This window comes from Asparagus officinalis, chromosome 1 (genome assembly GCF_001876935.1).
Source record: "Asparagus officinalis chromosome 1, Aspof.V1, whole genome shotgun sequence".
Lineage (NCBI taxonomy): Eukaryota > Viridiplantae > Streptophyta > Magnoliopsida > Asparagales > Asparagaceae > Asparagus > Asparagus officinalis.
Window position 1 is genome coordinate 103,082,711 of NC_033794.1, and position 22,636 is coordinate 103,105,346.

At 34.5% G+C, this 22,636-nt stretch overlaps 1 protein-coding gene across 3 annotated transcripts in view; it reads right to left on the reverse strand.

The window, feature by feature from the left end:
- LOC109828823 (GDSL esterase/lipase At5g45920) overlaps positions 2,134 to 22,636 on the reverse strand; it is a 24,631-nt gene continuing 4,128 nt past the window's right edge. Inside the window, exons 2-5 of one of the 3 annotated variants that reach the window (XR_002243859.1) lie at positions 17,822 to 17,889; positions 7,571 to 7,735; positions 7,221 to 7,299; positions 2,443 to 2,530 (exon numbers count right to left, since the gene is read on the reverse strand). Coding sequence is in view for 2 of the 3 variants with exons in the window: in XM_020395778.1 (XP_020251367.1) it covers positions 2,371 to 2,530; positions 7,571 to 7,735; positions 17,822 to 17,889 (393 nt within the window). In the remaining variant the exon portion in view is untranslated. Of the gene's footprint in view, positions 2,531 to 7,220; positions 7,300 to 7,570; positions 7,736 to 17,821; positions 17,890 to 22,636 lie in introns of all 3 variants that reach the window. The other 2 variants (XM_020395779.1, XM_020395778.1) reach the window with 2 other exon arrangements.

The following is a 22,636-nucleotide window of genomic DNA, read 5'->3' on the forward strand; positions in this document are numbered from 1 at the left end:
ATGGACCCCGATGTGACCTTCAAGCGAGAATCCGCCAAAGTCACCCTATAGCCTGCTGCCTCCAATACCCCAAGTGAAATGATGTTCTTCCTCAGTTTAGGAACGAACCTCACATCAGCCAACTCCCGGATTATCCCGTCACTCATCCGAATCTGAACGGTACCAATACCACCAATAGGGCATCTGTGATCATTACCCATGAGAACAACATCCCCTCTTTCCAACTTCTGAAAGCTGGAAAACCAATCCCTTCTAGGGCATATGTGGTAAGTAGCACCAGAATCCAACATCCACTCGGTGGAGTCGGCAACATTAACTGACGGAAGAGCTGGGCACGAATAGCCCGAAGAATCTGAATCTGAAACATCGCCACTAGCCTTAGCAACATTCACCTCTGAAGCTTGAACAGCTTTCCCCTTATTCTTCATGGCTTGCAATTTTGAGCATTCGGCTTTCCAATGTCCATCCTCTTTACAAAAGGCACACTGATTCCTACCAATTGCAGGATGCCCCCCTCTAGACTGCGACCTCCTACCACGGTTTGGACTTCTAGCTCTTGCAACCATGCCCCCGCAACCGGCTCAATGGAAGTCTCATTGTCCTTCTTTCGAAGTTGATAGTTCACAAGGGCTGCGGTGACCTCACTATACGAAAGAGATGTCTTCCCATTAATAAGAGTGAGGACGAAGGTCTCATATTCCTCGTCGGGCAAGGAACTCAATAACAACAATGCTTTATCCTCATCTTCAACAATGACATCTACGTTCGCCAAATCTGCAAGTAACTTCGTGTAGTGGTTCATGTGATCACTAATGGATGTCCCCTTCTTCAATTGGAAGCGATAAAGCCTCCTCTTCAAATACAAACGATTTTTGACGCTCTTTGTCAAATATTTGCCCTCTAGGACCTCCTAAATCTTCTTTGCCGAAGTTTCATTTATCACATCATATTTTAGATCTTGAGTAAGATAAAACCTAATCACACCACACGCCGTTCTATTCATTTTATTCCAAACCTTTTCATCAACGTCGGTCGGTTTCCCGTCCAACTCCAATGTATCTTCCAAATTTTGCGCATTTAGCGCATCCATGACTTCGCATCGCCAAAGTCTAAAATTATTTGTGCCGTTGAACTTTTCCACATCTATTTTCATAGAATGTATATTCAAACTTTGGACGGCCTTCACACCAGAAGAACCCTCCCCACTTTTATCTTTTTCAGCCATATATCTCAAAGCACCCAAACAATTACGGTTTAAATAGGAAATAGATCCAACTTAAAAAAAGATAGAAACTTTACCACAAAGATCCAATCTTTATCACCAATCGAAACTCTAGATGAACTTCCCAACTGATCTATACCTCCAAAATGCTCAAGCGTTGCCCGAAGCTCTGATACCAATTGTTGTGCCTCGAGAACCCAAACCAATCGCCGAGAAAAGATAAACCACAACCAAAAATCAATAGCACAAACAATCAAACACCAGTTTTACGTGGTTCGACAAGATGCCTACGTCCACGGGGCAAGGAGGGAGGAGTTTTCACTATTAGAAATCAAGAGGAACAAAATAGGGTTACAATCTCTCACCAAAACCCTCAACAACTCACTCTTAATCTCTCCAATTGCTCATAGAATAAAAGCCCAAAGAAAACCCTCACAACCTGCTCAAAACTCCTGCCTTACAAACCCTAGAATCGAGTTTAGGTATTTATAGAAAACTCAAACGAAACGGGTCTGAAAAACAAACCCAGCCCAAAACCGCTACAGCGGTCAACCGCGATCCATCGCAGTCGACCGCGACGGTCGACCGCCCTCCATCCGCGGCGGTCGACCGACCCGAAAGCAAAAACTTCTGCGGTCGACCGCCACTGATCCAAACGCCCAGTACCTCCTGTGCACGAACACGGTCGACCGCCACGGTTGACCGCCAACCTGTCTGCTCAAAATCTGAACCTGAGCTCCATCTTCTTCAGAAGGCTAAGCAAACTTCAAAAAATACACATGTTAAAAGGCAATAGAACTACAGGGGTTCTATCGCCACCTCAAAATATCGCCACCTCAAAACATTACCCGACTCTTAAAGAGAAAAGCATTTCACTCAGTTGGTCTTTTTCATAAATAAACAACACTACAAGCAGTGCACCAACCTCTATATAGGAGAAAATTATATCAACTGAACACCATTGAAGAACATGTGTCACTTTCCACCCACTACCAGAGAGGAGCTGACCGTATAATATAGTACAGATCAAACAGAAGGACAGCATTATGCATACAACACAGTTGAGATTCTTACATACATATTATGAGACATAACACCATATAGAATGTTTTGCTCTTCCACCTACCAAAAGTTTCAGTTCTTGTCTCTTACTTCTTAAAAGTTTCAAGGGGATTAGCACGATTGATGTCGTATAATAGAGGTTGATCGATAGGTAGGCTCTGGAGGCTGAGACCTTCCTTCCTGAGACTGTTGACTACCTCCTCAAACAACAATCTGTTCCCGCCATCAGTGAAGTGCAGTCCATCCCTATAATAAGACTTTATTATTACATAACCCAGAAATACTTAAAAAGTATTTGATTATTGAAGTAGAGCGCTTCTAATAATAGGAGATATCAAGGCAGGAACGTAACAAAATTAAATATTGATACTAATAGTGACAACAAAATTAAATAAAGTTAATAGGGATAAGGAGAATAATATGCAATGATACAACATGGTTTGGCCGACATTTCTGCCACTAACAATAGAGAAGATTACAAAAACCTCTAATCTCACTCATCCAAACCCAAGTAATATACTCAATGAAACAAATATGAAGTTAAAAAAAAGAGTATTTCACTTGTTAGAAACTCTCCTTCCCCTGCTCTTTCTTCCTCACTTGCATTCACCATCCCTAAGCATTCACTTCTCATAGTGAATCAAATTCTCACGACCACCTCTCATTTTTCACATGGATTTAACAATAAACAAATGGGCTGATACCAGATATGAGCTAATAATAGGCTAATTATTGTTTTATATGTACCCAATATAGCATGATATATTGGCCGATATATCTTTTTTTAAGGTTTGCTGCAAAATGACATGGTCTTATTATGTTTACCACTTTTTAGCAATGTTTGGGTGATGTATCCTCGATATGACGACATATTAGCCGATATGTTAGCCAATATATTTCTTTTATATAGCTTGTCAATAAACATTATAGTTATATAAAATTTAATTAATGTTTTAGCAAAAATTACAGCCATATGAAATTTTAGCAAAACTCTAGTATGCTCTTTTCCCTAAGTATAAGTTTCTACAATCAGTTAATAGTCCTACTTATACTATTTACAATTTTGTATGCTTGGATTTCATTAAGTATATTTAGATTACATTTTAGTATATTATATTATTGTAGAGTACCGGTTGTTTTCTTTTAGTTAATGAAAAGTAATTAAAAAGTGGAAATCCAAAAGCCTTGTAACTGAATATGTATAATTAATGCCCAAAACCAGTTATAAACTCAAGAGCCATGGAAACCCTATTTCACCCAAATTATCAGTTTCAAAATATAAAAAAAAATGAAATCAAAGAGGGAGAAACGTTGGGAACAGAAGAAAGAAGAAGAGGATTAAGCTTCAAAAAGTTAGTGATTCAATTGTATGTCTTTACTAGTTAGTTATAAAAAGTTGTAGGAAAAAAATTACTAACCTAGATCCGGCGAGGGTCTTGCCGCCGACCGCTTTTGGTCACCGACGATCCCCGTCGCCCTCCTGGAAGAGGAGAGAGATATCAAAGAGAAAAACAGAAAGAGAGGGGAACGCGAGAGAGGAAGAGGAGAGAGACAAACAGAGAGAGATCAGAGAGAGAAACACAAAGAGAGATCAGAAGAGAAAGAGAGAGAAAGAGAAGTGAGAGAGAGATCTGGAGAAAAAGAAAGTGATAAATGAGAAAGAAAAAATGAAATTAATTAAATAAGCAAAATTATCTTGGGACCCTTAAAAGATTTTTAGTTTGTATATAGGTCCAAATGATAAAGTGGAAAGAAAAAAATTATGTTTAAATCCCTTAACCATGTAAGAATTTCGAATAGACCTAAGTAAAATGATTTATGATTGAAAAAGGACTGAAAAAAGTTACTGTTAGGCCCAAGTTCTGTTCAAAGAATGGTAGAAATAAATATTAGAAAACCCCCTAGAAACTAGAAATACTAGTTTTATACTCAAAATAGGAATTTTTAGTTTTTATGCATATTGCATATTGTATGATTATAGGTTTGATCGAGGAGTGACTCTTGGAGTACGATTCTCTAAATTGTTACAAGATCTTTGAAGGTGAGTAGAATTTTTCTCATTGGTTATTTTCTATTATATATTATTTAAATGATAATTTTATTTTTATATAGAGAAATGATGGATCAAACATGTTATTCTGTTCATTTATAGTAATTTTTAACAAATTTGAATGTGACAGCTATTTATCTTTTACAAGATAAACATTGTTTAGTATATGAGATTAATGAAAATATATCATTTCAAATTTAGTATTCAAATGCATTTATTAAAGAGTTCTATTTGACAAAAATAAATTATCTATTCGTTTAGATTCATGAATATTCTATTTTTATGAAATTGATATGAGAAAAGTTTGCAAATGTGTTTAAGCATTTATAATGTTTTTCGTATAAGTAAAAATTGTGAGCGATATTTTGAGCAAAAAAAAAGTGTTTTAAATGTTAAAAATCCTTAGAAGTCTACTATGGAGTGAAGTGATTTGTTTAAGCTTACCATATGGTATTGAATGTACCGACCAGTGTTAAAGTGATCTTTTTGGCAAAAGTGAAGTGGCTTTCGGGCAATCTATGATAATGCTAGGTACATTTTATCCTCGGATTGACTTATAGTGATTTGATGCGCATTCTCATGCTACTGGACTATAATTTTCGTAGTCTTAGTGTGATAACTAAGGAAATTTTGTAATTGTGAATTTAGATCGATAATTACAGTTTTAAAAGTATTTAGTGTTCATTCGTATTATTTCTTAAATTTGTGAATATTCTTTTATGACAATGTCACATGATATGCTTTGAAATTCCTCTTATACGAAATATTATTCATTTCTCAATCCTTCTTTTTGACGATAGCTTATTTAATTTTAGTATTGATAAATTCTTAAACTTGATTTATCCGCTAATGATAAGTTTTTTGCTCACTGAGTGTAAACTCACCCCGTGGTTTTTCAATCTTTTTCAGATGAAAATTAGATAGCTTTATCAAACCTTGGAGCTTTGGAACATGAGAAGAATCTTTTAGAGTGTTTGGTGTTGAAGTTATAGTTTTTCTAGTTATGCTGCTATGCATATGTAATAAGAGTCTTTTGACTCATTAGAGTGAACTTGTTATAATGTATTTTTGCTCTGAGACTTCTTTATTTGTCAATAAATCTTCTTTTAAAACAAGGTTTATTGTAATATGGAAGTGCACTGCAGGCTTAGCATGTGCTTGTGCACGTGTTGCCGTTATCATGCATCTCAAAATTAACTGCGCATTTTGGGGGCGTGATAATTATCAAGCACATTATATGACATTGACACTTCAATATTTACTACATATCCCTGATATTTTTCCTATATCCATTATCCACAATTCGATATGGATTTTGATCGCTCAATATTTCCGAAATTAGAAATTGAAAACCACTAGGCTAATATTCCACATAAAGAAAATGTATTAGGAAGAGAAACTTCATTTTGATTTGGCTTTTTAATAATCTTGTCAATTAACAAATCTCAACATAGTCTTGAATATAGCAAATCTTCGTTAGATCCTTATTGTCTCTCGACAAAGTACAAATGCCTAATGAACCTTGATCTTATCCAACTTCAAGAAGTTCGAGGTAATGCTCGAACTTACGAGAAGGTATAGGTTTCGTCATCATATCTATTAACTATGTTACCTGGGTACTTCTAACTTACGTTGTACTCATACCCAACATGTACTCATACCTGTATCCGTATCAAAACTCCTTAGACACTCCTTGCATACATATGAATACATTTATCTTAGCATATAGTAGTCACTTATGCAATATATGTTTTTAAGTTAAAACACTTATCATACACTTTATGGACACATATCCTACACTTCACATCCACTTCCTAAAACTCGTTATACATAGATCAGATTTCGAACTATTGTTTTAAAGGATCTTTTGGGTGTCTAGGTCAAAATGATGGTTTTCTAGTTTATCATTCTCATAATAAAAAAAAACATAAAAATATTATAGGAATTATCACTCTCACCAAATGTGAATGAAAATAATATTGTGTCCACATATATAACATATGTATATGTATATAAATATTTATTTAGTTGTGTCCACGTATCCTACCTTTTACAAATTTGCTATGTCACGTACTCGTACCAATACCGGCACCCATAGCCCTACCCATTTCCATGGTTATTTGTATTACCAATTTTCTCAAATTTGATGACTTTAACTTCATGGATAGATTAATGTCTACCATGTATGTGTTTGGTTCTTTCATGACTCATTTGATCGTTCACATAATGTAATGTTCTTTGGTTGCTAAAAGTATGTACACATGTACATACATACATATAATAAGTATGTATATATGGCTACAGACACGAAGTATCAGAGGCATGTCTTATGAATGTCCAAGGAAGTTTCTATCCTAATATAGGTGTCTATATTTACAAATCAGACAGCGTTCATGTAGATAAGTCCATAGAGATAATTACTGAAAATATCCAATCATTGTTCAATTTCCATCTTTGATCTTTGTTATCATAAGTAGGGTGTAGGTATAGAATAACAGGAAAATTTTGTGGTTATTCAAATAGGGATGTTCAGCCCACCTCCAAACTTGAGAAACATTAATTTGTAAGTAAATGCATTAGCAACCCAAGAAATGTCAAATATCTGATGTATTTGTAATGCAGAATTTTGACGATTGATCTGATTATCCAACTAGAGCCAATCATTTTGTCATTACTCAACTTTCACCTTCAAGGAACAAAAGGCTTGCTAACCTTTAATACACTGTCAAAGTGGTGACACATACTTGGAGAGCTAGAGAGAGACACTAATAAATCGATATCCAGTAATAGTTATGACATGCAAATTTCAGCCCAGGGTACCAGAATCAGAACATTTTGCCACAAATATTTAGTGAGAAAGGAGATGTTAAAGATCAATGATAGTACCCCCAAGACCTTCAACTTATATGTGTCTACAAACCTTCCTCTTATTAAGAGTCAACAGCCCCATTAACCTTTTTACGTTCTGCAGAGAAAGAAATTAGAACATAATCAATTTGCCGAATAGACAACCCAATAAGGTATTTGATCTTAAGTACGGTGGTTGAATGGAGTTTACAGGTATTGGAAATTTAATCCTTTCAGAATAAACTGCAAGGGGACATATCCACTCTTTGATGTCAAGAAAAAGAAATGAAAAAAAACAACAATTCTACTACCATAAGATCTTGACAGAAAATGCAATTAATTCCTAATGATGGTAACTATCAGTTGGTAATTTTGAAAATTATTCGTACCTTAGGAAAGACTTTTCCCACCCAAGATACTGTTGCATCTTGGACCAGATATCTATTACTTGAATTCCAGATTCTTTAGCAACTTCACCGCATGCCCTGGCATATGCACCAGCAGATTCATTAGTTCTGTCTGGCAGACCTGAATTGTCTTCTACATAAGGATTCCTGCACAAAATAAGATAATTGTAATTATATTTCTTATCCTAAAATAATAACAAAGCGTTCATATATGTCTAACTTATGCATAGAACCAACAATTTATCAGTTGAATTAAAACATACACAACTTCTGATCAATAATAGGAATGCAATAAAATAATGTTTAGAGCAACAAATGACATATATATGTTTTATTAGAACTAGAAAATCTGAAATGAACTCCCCTTTCCTTTGATTATGGTGTACTATGCTTTGAGAGGCAAAGCAAATAAAACAATGGGTTTCTCGCTTTCTTGAAAGAAAACTGCAGTTCCCTAGGTTAAACATCATAAGAAGATCTGTTTATTAATGATTTTTATTGGACATGTCATGACTTAGCTGTCATCTCAATTCTTTTTGAAATTGATGTGATGAATAATATCGAGTAAGCCATTTATGTATCAACTTTCAAGTCACATCTAGTGATACATGGCAGTAATTTCTAAGGATGCCCTCGACCCTATGATATTTTGAGCTTCTCCAACTGTTAGATGAAAACTAAAGCAAAAAAATGATCTATGTCACAATTCATTGCAATGATACAGATTTTGCAAGATAGCAAATGTCACAATTGACATCTTTAACATAAGGTTAAGGTTTATTTCATTGATCGATGACCATGAGATATAAAATATGAGTGTTGAGGAAAATAAGTCATGATACTGCTTAAGCAAGATTTTGGTTACGTAAGGGTATTAAATCTCCTATAATCTTCATATTGCAAATTTCTATTCTGAAAACAATTTTCAAAAGTGTTGTTTATGTCTTACATTTACATGGCTGTCTTTCCTATCTTTAAACATTAGCTTTAAAAGCCAAGCGATGAATGAGTATTAAATTATTTAGAAACCTAACACTGAAGATTTTCTTCTATTAAAAACATCCATATGCACCCTAACTATAGTTCTCTCTGAAAACGTACATAAAGCTTATATAACTAGAGTACTCACTCCACATAGAGTTACCTACCTTGATGAACACTTAAAACATCACTGCACCTGCCATTATGTGACATATCTATATGTCATTGTCTATAGTATTTTGGCCAAATATTGAATATTTGTCTCATCAATGTTTTAGAAAATTATTTCACGTATCAAATATTCATTCCAAAAACTTAAAAAGTCAGTCAGTTTCTAGCAAAGTACACACCTTTAACAAAAAAAAAATTGGAGCTGAAACATTTCTTTTTTCACATTATGCAATAGCTTTCATGACTTTAGAGAAGGGATTCATAAAACCCCTTAGTCTTTTATGTTTCTCTAATTAATTAGTTTTCATGGAGGCAAATTGTGAACCATTTTCTTGTCTTTGAGAAAGTATTTGACTCTATTAGTAAATTATTCCTCGTGGTACTGTACTTTGCTCATTTGTTTGGTAAATGATCCACTGATATGATTTTCTCATGTCCCAGTTTTGCTCTTTTTTTAATCCTTTCAATGGTTTGCAACCCTCACATTGAATATTGTGAAGGTTGTGCCAAGGTGACCCGCTATCCCTCTCACCTCTTCTATTTCATCATCAGCAGTATGTATCCTTAACAAGGCAGGACTACAGAATCTTCTTGCATATAAAAAGGGAGGCATGATGCACAAGGCTCTTACCATTTTGGGTTCTTGGGAAGGTCAGATGTATGCAACCTTACCCCATCATCTAGAGAGGCTGTTTCTAAGACTCAAATCCATGACCTCCAGGTCACAAGGCTTCTTACCACAGTACCAAGGCTACACCCATAAAGCTATCCAATATTCCAATGTACTTAAAACAAAAAGCTCTTATGCACAGACAATATTTATATATTAGCAAGAAGAAATTAACCTGTAAATAGATGCACAATTCATTGTTAGATAATGAAAACATTAGACCGTCATGTCAACTGATTATCTTCATAACAATTTATTGTATGATTGATATGATGGAAACTTCTTGCTCATCTTGCATAGTGTTTGCTACTTCCATTCCTAATAATATTGTATCTCAAACAGAGACTTATATTATACAACTATGGTAATGTCATAAATGTCAAAATACAGTCTTTGAGCCCTTTCCATGGTCGGTGCACCTTTTTCAGCGTGTCTTCAGGCCATGCAACAGACAAGTACGAGTTTGAGGACTATCTGGGATAATAGCTATGATGATCAAATAACCAAGATGTTACAAATATGATCTATCAAGCCAAAACCCAGTCGACAGGGAGGCAGATTATATTGAGCCAAGTTGAGCTCAGCCTGAAGCTTGAGTATAATTTACATTGCAGATGAAGTAAATGGTAGCATACTTCAGATGGTTAACTGAGAACCAGAGGCATAATGCTACAGCATCCTTTGTTAGCTTTGGAAGTTTGTACTTCAAGGCAGATTATTGAATCCCTCTTTACTTTACTCCATTCTGTGACAGGATATATTTGTTTTCTTTTGTTCTTCGCTCTCCCCCATAACATTTTCTATATACATGCGCACAGCTCTGCAGGTTTGATACACTTAGTTTCTGCATGAGAACATCTACAGTCATCTAGTCAATTTTACTCTATGTAGATAATTGCTCAAGGTTTTCTCGTTCATGCAACATCTTCAATTTGAGCTTATAACTTGTTTCTTCATCTAATTTATCTTCAGCTTTTTGTATTATTTTTTCCGTATCCCTTCTCAACTTGTTTCTGCTCCTCCTACCTTTTGTTCCATCCATCAGAACATCCCTCCTCAAAGTTACTTCAATATTTGTATTCATAGGTTCTCACCTTGACGAGGTTCTTCCTATAGGGTGCTCCATCTGATGGCTACCATGTGGTCCTATTTAGTGCATGCAAAATTTGAGATTTTGTCCCCATTCATGCCATCTTAACAATTCATACTTTCTTTTTATGGAAAATATTGTAGGGACCTTAGTTTATCACTTAGTCAATACATAAACCTGACAGAGATACAAATAGCAGAATAGAATACATTTGGTAATTTTTACGTGAGCCAATTGTTGGAAAGGCTGTCAAGCTGTCCTATTTACTACATTCAAAACATGAGATTGTCTTCATTCATGCCATCTTAGCAATTCATACTTTTTTGTGTGGAAATATTGTAGGGACCTTTATTTCTCGTTCAATCATACACCCGACAGCATAATAAAAAAGCAGAATACAATACATTTGGTAATTTTTTACGTGAACCAATTGTTCAACAATCAATGCATGATGTAGAAGCTTCCTTACGATAGATTTTCTCCATCTTACTAGGGCAACCAACTACCCCGGAAATAGGGAAACATCAAGAAAAACAATGTTCATACAAAGAGAAAAGCAATATACTGCAAAAAAAGTCAAACAAGATGCAAAGACACAAGGATTTACCTAGTTTGGCAATCGCCTAAGTCCACATAGAAATATTTTAATTTTCTTTATTCTAGAGACTATACAAAATACAACCTTTCTTGCATTCTTGAAGGAGCCTGCAATAAATCTGCTCTCAATGTCAACAAAGATCCTCACAAAGCCTAGGTTTGTTTCCTTTGTTTCTTCTCTGCCTCTCTTTTACAACATGCAACACTTTTGGTTTAGATTCTAACCTTAGACCTGGAAGACATGTATTTATAGGGTTAAGCCGAATACAACATCAAACAGAACTTGTAAGCTGAACAGGATTCTAAGAACACAAAGCAACGGGAAATAAGTATTAACGGATGATATGAGGCAGTCTGACTAGCCGGTTCACCGCGACCAGTCAGACCGACCAACACACTACCATATTTCGTTGTTCCTTTTTCTGCATCGTTTTTTACTCTTCCGACGTCTATCCATGCTGAAATACAAGGTTAATCCCAACGTTGATAACCACATTGCTTGAAGCATGCAGTTGAAGCAATAGAATGAGCAGACACGTCAAGGGCTCTACAAGTTTAGGAAATCGACAACATCATGGGGTTTTGATGGTGGTGGTTGTGAAGATGCAATTGATGAGAACTTGACAGATGGTGAGGAGGTGGTGGTTGTAAGGATGTAAGATGAAAAATCGCTAACGACATGCATGTTGGAAGTCTTTGAAGGTAGTTGCAAGTAGTATTCTAAATATCGCATGTTAGTGATATATTGCATGGAAAATTTCCATATCAGATGGTAGATATCGGATATATATCAGAGATAGTTAATAAATATCACATTGTCATATCGGATAATGTGTATACACATGTATATCATATATCATAGACGTTCGTACTTGATGCATCCAGAGAACGAAACTATGGGGAAAGGTGGTACTTTTTACAAAACTTTTGCGAAAGGATTTGGTTCCAATTGAGCTCTGATTCTTCTCGTTTATTATTTATATAGGCAGATATTTGTATGGTTTAGACCTCATTAAATGATAAATCCAAAACAATCTTTTAAAAACAAATAAAAGTCCATATCAATATTGTATATTTGCACCATCTCAACAATTTTTTGAGGACGAAATAACACTTGATACATCCGTAGATTCATGACATATCGCTCAAAATTGCCGAAAAAGCAATAAAGGATATTTAGGTGATATCATTTAGGGGGCAAGCCTCGAGAATACATTAAGTGACTTAGGAATACCTTGAGAGACCCAAAGATCCCTTAAGGCCATGTTTCGATTCGGGATTTGTTTTGTCCCCGGATTAATTTAACTCACTATGGTCATGTGTATAATAATCCAACAAACTATAGTGCGAAGTGCGATGAAATTTAATATTCGATTTGTTATTAACACCTATAATACTTATTTCGTGTTTGGAACTTGCCCTTATAAGGCCATATAGGATTAGGGCATGGTAGCAAATGCCCAAGATGCCCTTCTACCTCCAAGTGATGATTTCAGCTAAGTCTCAATGAATGTTGGCACAGTTTTGGGACATTTTGGATATTTCCCAATGCAAAACTATAATTGCACAATACCACAATACAATTCATATACCAACATATAAATACAAAGAAAGCAAGTATTTCTGATTCAATTTGCAGTTTTGTTTGATTATATAAGGTAAAACATTAAATAAGATGCTTCTTAGACTCTACCTGAACTCATGTGCCTCTGAAAAGAATTATATATTGTTATTTGGATAGGTTGAACTGTTATGAAAAGAATTATATCTTGTTATTTGGATAGGTAGAACTATCATTTGAAACAATTTTTTGAGTCATCAAGTCGCCAATAGTTAAATTCAGTGACAAGCTGCATTTGGTACATTCTTCACTTGGTACATTCTTCACGAACTCAAGGTTCTAACAATCTTGGAAAGAGAAAAAAACAAAGTAGCATGGTTAAAAGCCATGGTGGTTGCATAACTTTAATGGTCATGAAAGAAAGCCACAAAAATAGAGTTAATTCCCGTGGTTAAAAGCCAGTCAGGATTTTTTCCTTTGATTTTCTGGGTGAAGGACGATAATAAAAGCGGGTTAGGGGAATAATTAGAGGGAAAGCATGTGTTTCTAGAAGAGTTAAGGGGCTAGGGTCTTTTCGAGTCTAATCCTAAGTGGGAAATAGTCCCTAGGCTACAGTAACACCCTCCTCCCCGTCTTTATTTAGTCCAAAATCTAGGACTATTTCATTTTAAAGGACTAAATAGTCGGACCTAATCCCCTCCAAAAGTTTGAACCAAACACATTATTATTTTACTTTAAAGGATAAATTACCTCAAAATAATACCCAATTCAAATATGGCTTGAACATATTTAAGAAATCGCTGCAAGTTTGAGAGCCTCAAGAATAGCTTGAGCTTCGACGATGACTGAAAATCATGACTCAAGTTTTCCTGTTGAAACATATGACCCCGCCTTCGCTCATAAGCCCGATTAGACTAGAAAATGATTGAGGTTGTCATGATTCTTATGAAGATTCATGTACATTTTGTAAGATATGTTGGTGGGTGTACCTTCCTACCTGATTCATGTGTGAAGTTTAAACCTGTTAGCATGCTTGTCATAGACAATCGGTGTTGCGGAATGGCAGGAAATTTGTATGCTTGTCATAGACAATCAGTGTTGAGGAATGGCAAGAAATTTTATAACTCATCTAATGATGGCACAAACATCAATAGGGACTTGATAAAAGTATGATTCCATACCTTACTTTCCGTAAACATCAATAATAGCTTGGGCGCTTGCAACTTCTTTGCATTTAAACCACTACAGGCTGCGATCTCAAAGTCTACCAGAGTGATGGATATGCGAGAGGCTACAACATTACAGACTTGACATGTAATGGTGCAACCAAACAAGAAATGATGGAGTGCTTTGATATATTCTCTACACAACACATAATTCGGCTCAATGACGAGTATCATTGCGGAGCGACGCACGCTCGGTAGTAGAATGTTGAACAAAGAATGCCACACAAAGTGGTTATGTTGGGGTTGACATCAATAATCTCCTTATAAAAACTGTTATTGTACGATCATGGGAAGGTGCTTGAAGAGTGGTGGATCAAATAGCATATTGACCACAGGGTCAATCTATATTTTTCATCCCTTTAGATTTCTTAGCATTGTTTTGTGAAGTCCTTAAGGAATCCTGGAAGTGCCTCTACACTTACCTATTACTATAAGTCTTTAAGGAAACTTCTTTCCTGGAAGTGCCTCTACATTTACCTATTATTATATTTAGTGAAATGCTTGTTTTTAGGCATGTCATATTCACTTTCAAAAAACCCAATAATACCCGCAAAATTTATATAAAACTTGGAAATTAGTTTAAAGACAAATTTGGGAGGAAATCCAATAAAATTTCTAGTCTACCGAAATCACAGTTTTTTTAAAAACGCCATGTCCTACAAATTACAACTAATTGCAAACATGGAAGTTACTAAAGATAATCACTTATTGCAATCTCCAGTCCCCCACATTTTAGATCTCATTAAAAAAAATCACCAACGAACTTCTCCCTTCCATCTTGATTCTGTCCACTTCAAAAAATTTTGATTCTTGTCCTCCAAAAAACCTAGTCCATAATTTGAATTTTCATATTGTAAATAATAGATTATGTTCCTTTCTCCTTTTATTACTGTCCTCATGCTTGCTTTTACACATTAATGGATAAAGTCAAGCAATGTTGAAAATAACAATAACAAATAACAGAATACTCGCCTCCCAATAACGTAAAATACAAAACAATGTAACACATAACGTAGGTTATATGTCTTTTATTATTCATTTATATATTTAATAAATAAAGTATATTCAAAATGACTTTAATAAGTAGAATTATCACATTTTTCAAATATAACATCATAATTATTAATTATATCATCATAATTTCTCAACAAAGATATGTCATAAATGCTTAAAACCAATCCAAAAAAGCACATGAACTTCAAATTTAAAACAAAAGGAGAAAGAAAATACTCTCATGTCTATAATAAACTATATTCAAATAACGTATGTTATACTAAAATAATGCAAGTTATATTGAAATAACGCATATTATAGTGTAATAATGTAGAATTATGACGTGTCTGAGTTATTTCAGTAGGTTAATATTTAGGGTCTGTTAGGTCACATAATGCAAAACAATGAGTTACATAACAGGTATTTTTCAACAATGAACTCAAGATTATTATGCCTGTGCTTTTAATTAGGCATCGAGCCAACAACTAAATTCAGGATTCCTAGTGACGATTGCAACACCAAGCATCAGATAGTCACTCCTTGCACTGTCATTGTTGTGAGGTTTGATTTTTTTTATTTAAATCTGATAATGTTTGCTCATTGTTGTTTGTTTTCTCTTTAATTTGAGCAGATCTTGAAATTTTTTATGGTTAACTATTGGTCTTTTTTTTCTAATCGAGTTCTTTAGATTTTTTTTAATCAAGTTTGTGAGTATTGAATGACATGTCAGAATTGTTCAGGTTTCTTTTGTTATTTTATTTCCAATCCTACCCTCTTATGACACGGTGGCATGATGTGGGTGTGTTTCTCGCAATCAAACCTTACCGGCGATGACGATTCGCATCATTCTTTGATAAGTCAACTAATGCACTCCCCTACATAACGTTAGTCCATGCATCATGTGCACTAGAGTACTAGTTCTTTATGAGGAAAACTTCCTCCGCTATTGAATTTCTCCATCTCAAACTTTCTTTTCGTGTTGTTTGTCGTAATATGAAAATCCTAAACTTCTCTCAAGCATATTATCAATGGTTTTGTACATAGAAGAGAACTGGATCCAACTACCATTACATTGCTACCAATCATAAATATTGAATGATCAAGTGTACACCCTTAATTACGAACAAAGAGGGGAAAAATCACGCAACACAATAGCATTACTTAATGTCATAATATACTAACATCCACAAAAGAGAGTGAGAAGTTTACTTCTTATATAGGCAAGGATTAAGTTTTTTTCTTCTCATAGCCATCATTCACAATAATATTCCTTTAAATGCATGGATAATTTGTTTGGCAATAACTTCAAGATCCTCAGAAGGAGGATCTATACATGCCGTTTTCTTCAAGATCAAGTTCGTACAAAAATCTTTTTCCCTATTTGAACTTCTACATTATCTTGGATCTGAGCATCTGTTCCCTTGAAAATCATGCATGCATATTCACAATAAGATGCTAGAATCTAAAACCAACTTAAACTTCACTTCTAGTAGGTTTGGAGAATTTTGTTTTCCTTTCCCATATGTTGAAGTCAACCCTTGTCTTTGTATCAAAGAGATCTAAATATAGAATGTCATAAGCCTAACCAAACTTAATTTCCTATTTAGTATTAATAAATTTTTCAATTGGTAAACTTTCAGTCTAAGTTGAGTCTTTTTTTTTTGACTTGATACAAGTCAGAAACAAGGTCTACCTTGACTTGTATCCAAACCTTCACACAATAAAAATGGTTCATCATACCATGCTTCATCCTTGTTCATTTCCTATACATGTTTTATGCCCCCATTTAACATTATGCCAAGCTAAATGGTACAGAAGATTGATGAGAGAGAGAAAAAACTCCAGCTTGATTCCTAATTGTACAAAAGTAAAAGTTTCAAGCACACAAGCATGTTAAACATGGCAAATATATACATCTAACATTATTTTTGACAGCACATTAATGGACAAAAACATTTATGTCAGGCTGAGTTAGTGCAACGATAAGAAATAATAGAATATATATTTAAGAAATGACGTATAAAAGCTGATATTGTTTGGATGTTCATGTTGTATATAAAGCCGGGTAGGATGAAATGATACACAGACCTGATTCATACGTTTATACTACTTTCAGGTTAATGTTTACAAAAGTGAGCACATAGCCCGCCTAAGCCCGAGCGGTACCTAGGCCACCCACTCAGGTCTTGCGAGCACCTAGGGGAGCATGGGCCACTTATGCAGACTGCACTGCTTAGGTTTCAGTTGTGTTTTCCTCCGTTCCTACCTCCATGTTCTCCAACCTCATCCGGTCTCCTCCACAGACTACGAACACCTCCTCTACCTCATCTGACCTTCAGCAAAACCTCTCTCACCACTACTCAAACAAAAAGAAATTCATCTAGGTGTCCCACTAGACGTCGAGGCGCTTGGTGTCGGTCTAGCGCCTAGCGCGGATTGTAATATTATTTCAAGTGTAATGATTGACCACCCCTTCTGTGATCTATAACTTACCCAGACAACTATAAATCCAAAACAAACCTTTTTTACCATGTCTTAGTCAAATGCTTTTACCTAAATTTAGAGCTAATCTCAGTACTTTTGTATTATAATGTCAATTAACGATGTATTTCCAACTTAGAGATTCTTTTCAATTATTTCAAATGAGTTATCGTTTAAATAATGATCAATAAGAAGCACCAATAATATGGATTATTATAGTGCTAATTGTACATTTAAAAATGTATATATCAATGAGGCTCTAGAAACGGACAAACATACGGCAATCAGGTAGACAAAGAGATTCCAAATTTCAAAATCTAATTAAGAATAGCAGAATAGCTACATGTCAACATCTTACATGCACAAATATTGCATCAAACCTACTACACTATTAAACATCTAAAAGGCATTATCGAAATAAAATCCACAATACTTAAGACACAACAGTAATCACAGAACTTACTTTAGTCGCCCCTCTTCATCTATTGGAGGTGGCGTGATAAGGATAACTGCAGTATCTGGCCATCTCTCCTAAAAGCAAAACAAAAAGCATTAATTGGAGATAACTTAAGAGAAAATTAAAGGTTGTTACTTTTTCGAGGAAAAATTAGAACACAATGACCTTGTATGCAATACATAAATTTATTTTTAAGGAAAATATGCAACATATTAATATGCATGTCATCAGACTTGGGCTAGTTTTCTTGTTTTGTTAAATCAAGAATGCCAAAATAACTGAGCTGGTGAATCCCATACCTAGGTAACCAAGTAATAATAACTGCTATCAAAAGAATGCTTTCCTCGATACTGAAGTGCATAGCATTCTACATGTCAATACAAAACAAAACAAAAAAAATTCTTTTAATTTAGGAAATATAGAGAATAATCAACTCTGCATGATGCCGCGATATTTGTGTGGAAAAAGAAAAAGTAATTAATGGTTTAAGAATTTGGTTTGGAATCTTTTTAATTTATGGATAAAAATGCTTTTTGGGAGTTGCAATATGGATAAATTATTGTCAAAAAAGACAAAATTAATTATTTCGGAGCTTTAGTAGCAATAATTTTTAATCTTCCGATTAGCCGCTACATGTTTTTTCAATATTCTAAATGCATATTAAGTAGCCGCTTAAGCATCTGCTTATGTCTAAGCTGATTGGAACCGCTGCTATTTGGGAAAAGGAGTTCTATTATGTCATCATTTTACATAATCGGGCACATTTTTAGTAAGCGCTGATATTTTTTTTTCGCAGGCGCTTCTCTTTTGAATCCTTTCGGGGTTAAACTTGTTTACCAAAAACCCACTCTGACTACTAAAATAAAAAAAATCCTAACTTTAAATTTTTTCCCCAAGTTCCACTACACTCTCAATTCTCTCTTGTTTGAATCCAGTAGCTATGACAAATATCTCCAGCCTTCATCGATGCTTGCTTGAGCTCAGGCCCCTCACAAAAAGTCACTGGAAGATTGTACAACCTCCAACACTCTCCCTATAAGCTCTCCGACGAAAACCTTGAAGCTTTCTGCCGTTCCCTCTAAAGCTCTCCAACAAAATAGATTAATCAAAGCTTCTAAGTATATTCTCTATTTTTCGTGAATTTTATATATTTTGACATATGATAAATAATAAATATATGCTAACAATTCAACAAAATGCATAATTCTGCATAATCCGATTAATTGGCATAATCTGATTAATCGTTAAGCGCTCCCGAATCGCACACATAATAAAACTATGTTCTTGAACATTGTGTTTTTAGTGTTTCTTGGTCAGATTATGCTATCCTATGTTGCATGGTTAAGGGTGCGGACACTGGTACGAGTAAAGGTAAGGGACCCGACAAATTTGTAAAAAGTAAGGTATAAGGACACAACTAGATAAATATTTATATACACGTATATTATAAATTGGAACAAACAATTTATATGAGAATAAGGATAAGAATTAAAATTCTTATATAACATTTTTATGTTTTTATTATTATTATGTAGATTATAAATTAGAAAATCAATAGTTTTTGAACTAAACACCTAAAATGCCCTTTAAAATCATAATCTGAAACCTAACCTATGTCCAATGAGTTTTAAAAAGTGATGTGAAGTATAGGATATATGTACAAAATATGTATATGTACATAATATGTATGACAAGTGTTTTAAATTAAAGCATGTATTGCATAATTGAATACATGTTCAAAGAAATGTACACATATATGCAAGCAGTGTCCAAGGAATTTGGATACTAGTACGAGTACGTCTCTGGTACGGGTACGTGGTACGGGTACGCAGTGTTTTAAATGTCGGCCGACATGTCGGACATGTCGGCCGACATGTCGGGTTGAAGGTGCCAGCGACACAAGTCGGGCTTTCTTAAGTCGGATGTCGTTTTTGGGGAGAATATCGGATAAATCGGCGCAATATCGGCCATATCGGCCGATTTTTCAGGTTTGAAAAATCGGCCGATATGCTATTATATCGGTTTAAAGCTATTTTTTCTTAACAGTCAAATTACAAAACTGTCTCAGGTTGGCTTGGTGGTTGAAGTTTCAGGACTTGGGCACTTCTCTTTGTTAAATCCGATGATTAGTTTCATATCGAAGACCGTTTAGCATATCAAAGACCAAAATTGTTTCAGGATGCAATCGAGAATCAAAGTATGCTTATATTGAATTTAGAAATGCTTAGATTACATTTAGGACGTGGTATTATACATATATGCACTACCCGATATCGCAATCCGATATTTAGTCCATGTCCCCCGATATATCCCCGATTTCCGCTATCCGACATGGATTTCGGCCGTCCGACATGAACCCGACATCCGATATTTAAAACATTGCGGGTACGTCTCTGGTATGTGTACGACTTTAGATTAGAAGTACCCAGGTAACATAGACTCTACCCAACCACTTTTTCAAGAAGTGCTACATGTTAGGCCATTTAGCTCTTAATTTAAATACTAAGTTATTTTTTTAACTCTATTAGGATGGCTATATTTTGTACTATGTGACTATTAACCCGGTAGAATTTTTGTGTCAAATGACTTCAAGGACCGCTCCTCGGCCATAATTCTTGAGGAGTTTGATATTCTCTTATCTTCGTCCCTCGGCCATAATTCTCGAGGAGTTTGATATTCTCTTATCTACAAAATATTAGTTATCATATGTTTCTTTTGATTTAATATATATGCTTGAGGGATCCTCTCTCTATAAAATTATCACATTTGGTTACTATTGTGTCGATAACAATGTTCTTGGGAGTTGTATTTTACATAAATTAGTGTGGAAAAACCAAGAAAAAAATAATGGTTTTGAACATTTTATTTAGAAAGTTATTTCTTAATATGTGGATAAACATGTTTTGTTAAGTTGTGTTGTAGATAAATTAGTGCAAAAGAAGTCAAAAATGGTTTAAACATCTGATAATATTTTTAGTTTTGTGGATAAAAATATTTTCTTAGAGTTGTATTGTAGATAACCAAACACTATGTTTATATTTATATTTATACTTCTTTTTCTATTTAGAGCCACCAAAGTTTATTTGGTCTTGCTTCAGCCATGAGAGCTCATCAAAGCTCAGATTCATGACCGATTTACCCTAAGCACAAGAGAACACAGCTGCTCCATTATGTAAATTAATAATCTTAATGAGAAATGAAGATTAGGTTCCATTCTTGGTGACCTGAAGTAAATTTTGTTGTGTAGGGGAGAGAGGGTAGTTAGTGTGTGAATGACATTTTCTTTTTCTATTTGGCTTATTTTCATTTTGGTAACCCAAAATTTACACTATTTTTCCTTTGATACCTGAAAGTATCTTATTAAAACTTTGATATTTCATATTGATATCCCCAAAATATTGCTTTAATGAAGTGAGATCGAAACTTGGGGTCTTAAAATGTTAAAAAATACATGAGATATCAAAGTCAATGTGATTGAAACTTTGCGGTGTCAGTGTCAAAAAAATCTTGGGTATTAAAATGAATAGATGGATAACATTTGGGGTACAAAGTGAAAAATAAGTGTTGTATTTAATTTCTTTCTCATCTTTCTTTTTAATTTCTTTCTCATCTTTCTTTTTTTCTTTCTGTTTTTTTTTTTTTTGGTTGAGTATGAGAGACGAAGATGGTTATTCATAATTTAAATAATTATTTGGGTTTTTATATACCTCAATCTTTAAGTACTTCAAAATTAGTCCCCAAATCTTTTGAGTTGGGTGAAACTAGTCCCTCAAGGTAGCGTCAAGTTGAAAGATTTTGAACTAGTTCCAAAACACTTAGCATATGAGGGAGTAATTTCAAAATATGACTAATTTCGAAACACTTAAAATTTTGGGGGACTAATTCAAAATGTAAAGGTTGTGGGGATATATTTCAAATATGAAAGATATAGGGGACTAATAAAAAATTTCAAAATGCATGACTGTACGTTGTCCCATTAGTTGCTATCAATGTACTTGTTTTAAAAAAAATTACTCAAGGTTAGTGTAGCTTCAGTTGTATTCACTTTGCTCTTTTTTATTTTAGGGTAAAAGACCATTTCAGTCCCTGTACTAGGGCTCCATATTCAAATTGGTCCCCGTACTTATTTTTTTCTTAACTTCGTCCTTGTACCCCTAATTAGATGTAAATTTAGTCCTTATTTTAACTCTCCATTAAAAAACTCCACTAAATATGAATTAAAAGGACAATACTACCCTAACAAAATTAAAATGACCTAATTGCGCTTATTCATGGGCATATGCTTCCAAAAATGATTAACTTTTAGAGATATCCTTGAATGCTAAAAAATGCAATGTCTACTTAGCTTTGACCACTTGTTTGTAGTGTCATTTCCTTATATCAAATTCTTCTCTTTCAAAGAGATTAGTGAACACATCAACTGGCCGAGATACATGGTCATCATACAAACTTTCAATTGCTTATATGCCCATTGATATATGATAGTTTAAAATAAATACTTAATAATTATTGGAGTAAATTTTGTGGTCGCTTCTTTGCATGTATTATGCCTGATTGCATCAAATTATGTACTATTTCTCAAGGCCCCTGTTTTTCTTGGTCAAGTAGACCTACAATTATGTATGATAGAGTTTCTAGTGAAAATGCACAAAGAAGGATGCAACGAATTTAGAGTTAAAAATAGCTAAATTTTGGACAAACCTCCTTAACTTTGAGTGATTATCAGATAACTCCCTATGGCATTCAAAATATCAGAAAGCCTCCCTTAAATTTAAGCCCTTAAGTTATCAGAAAACCCTCTCTAACTTTTAAGATTTTATC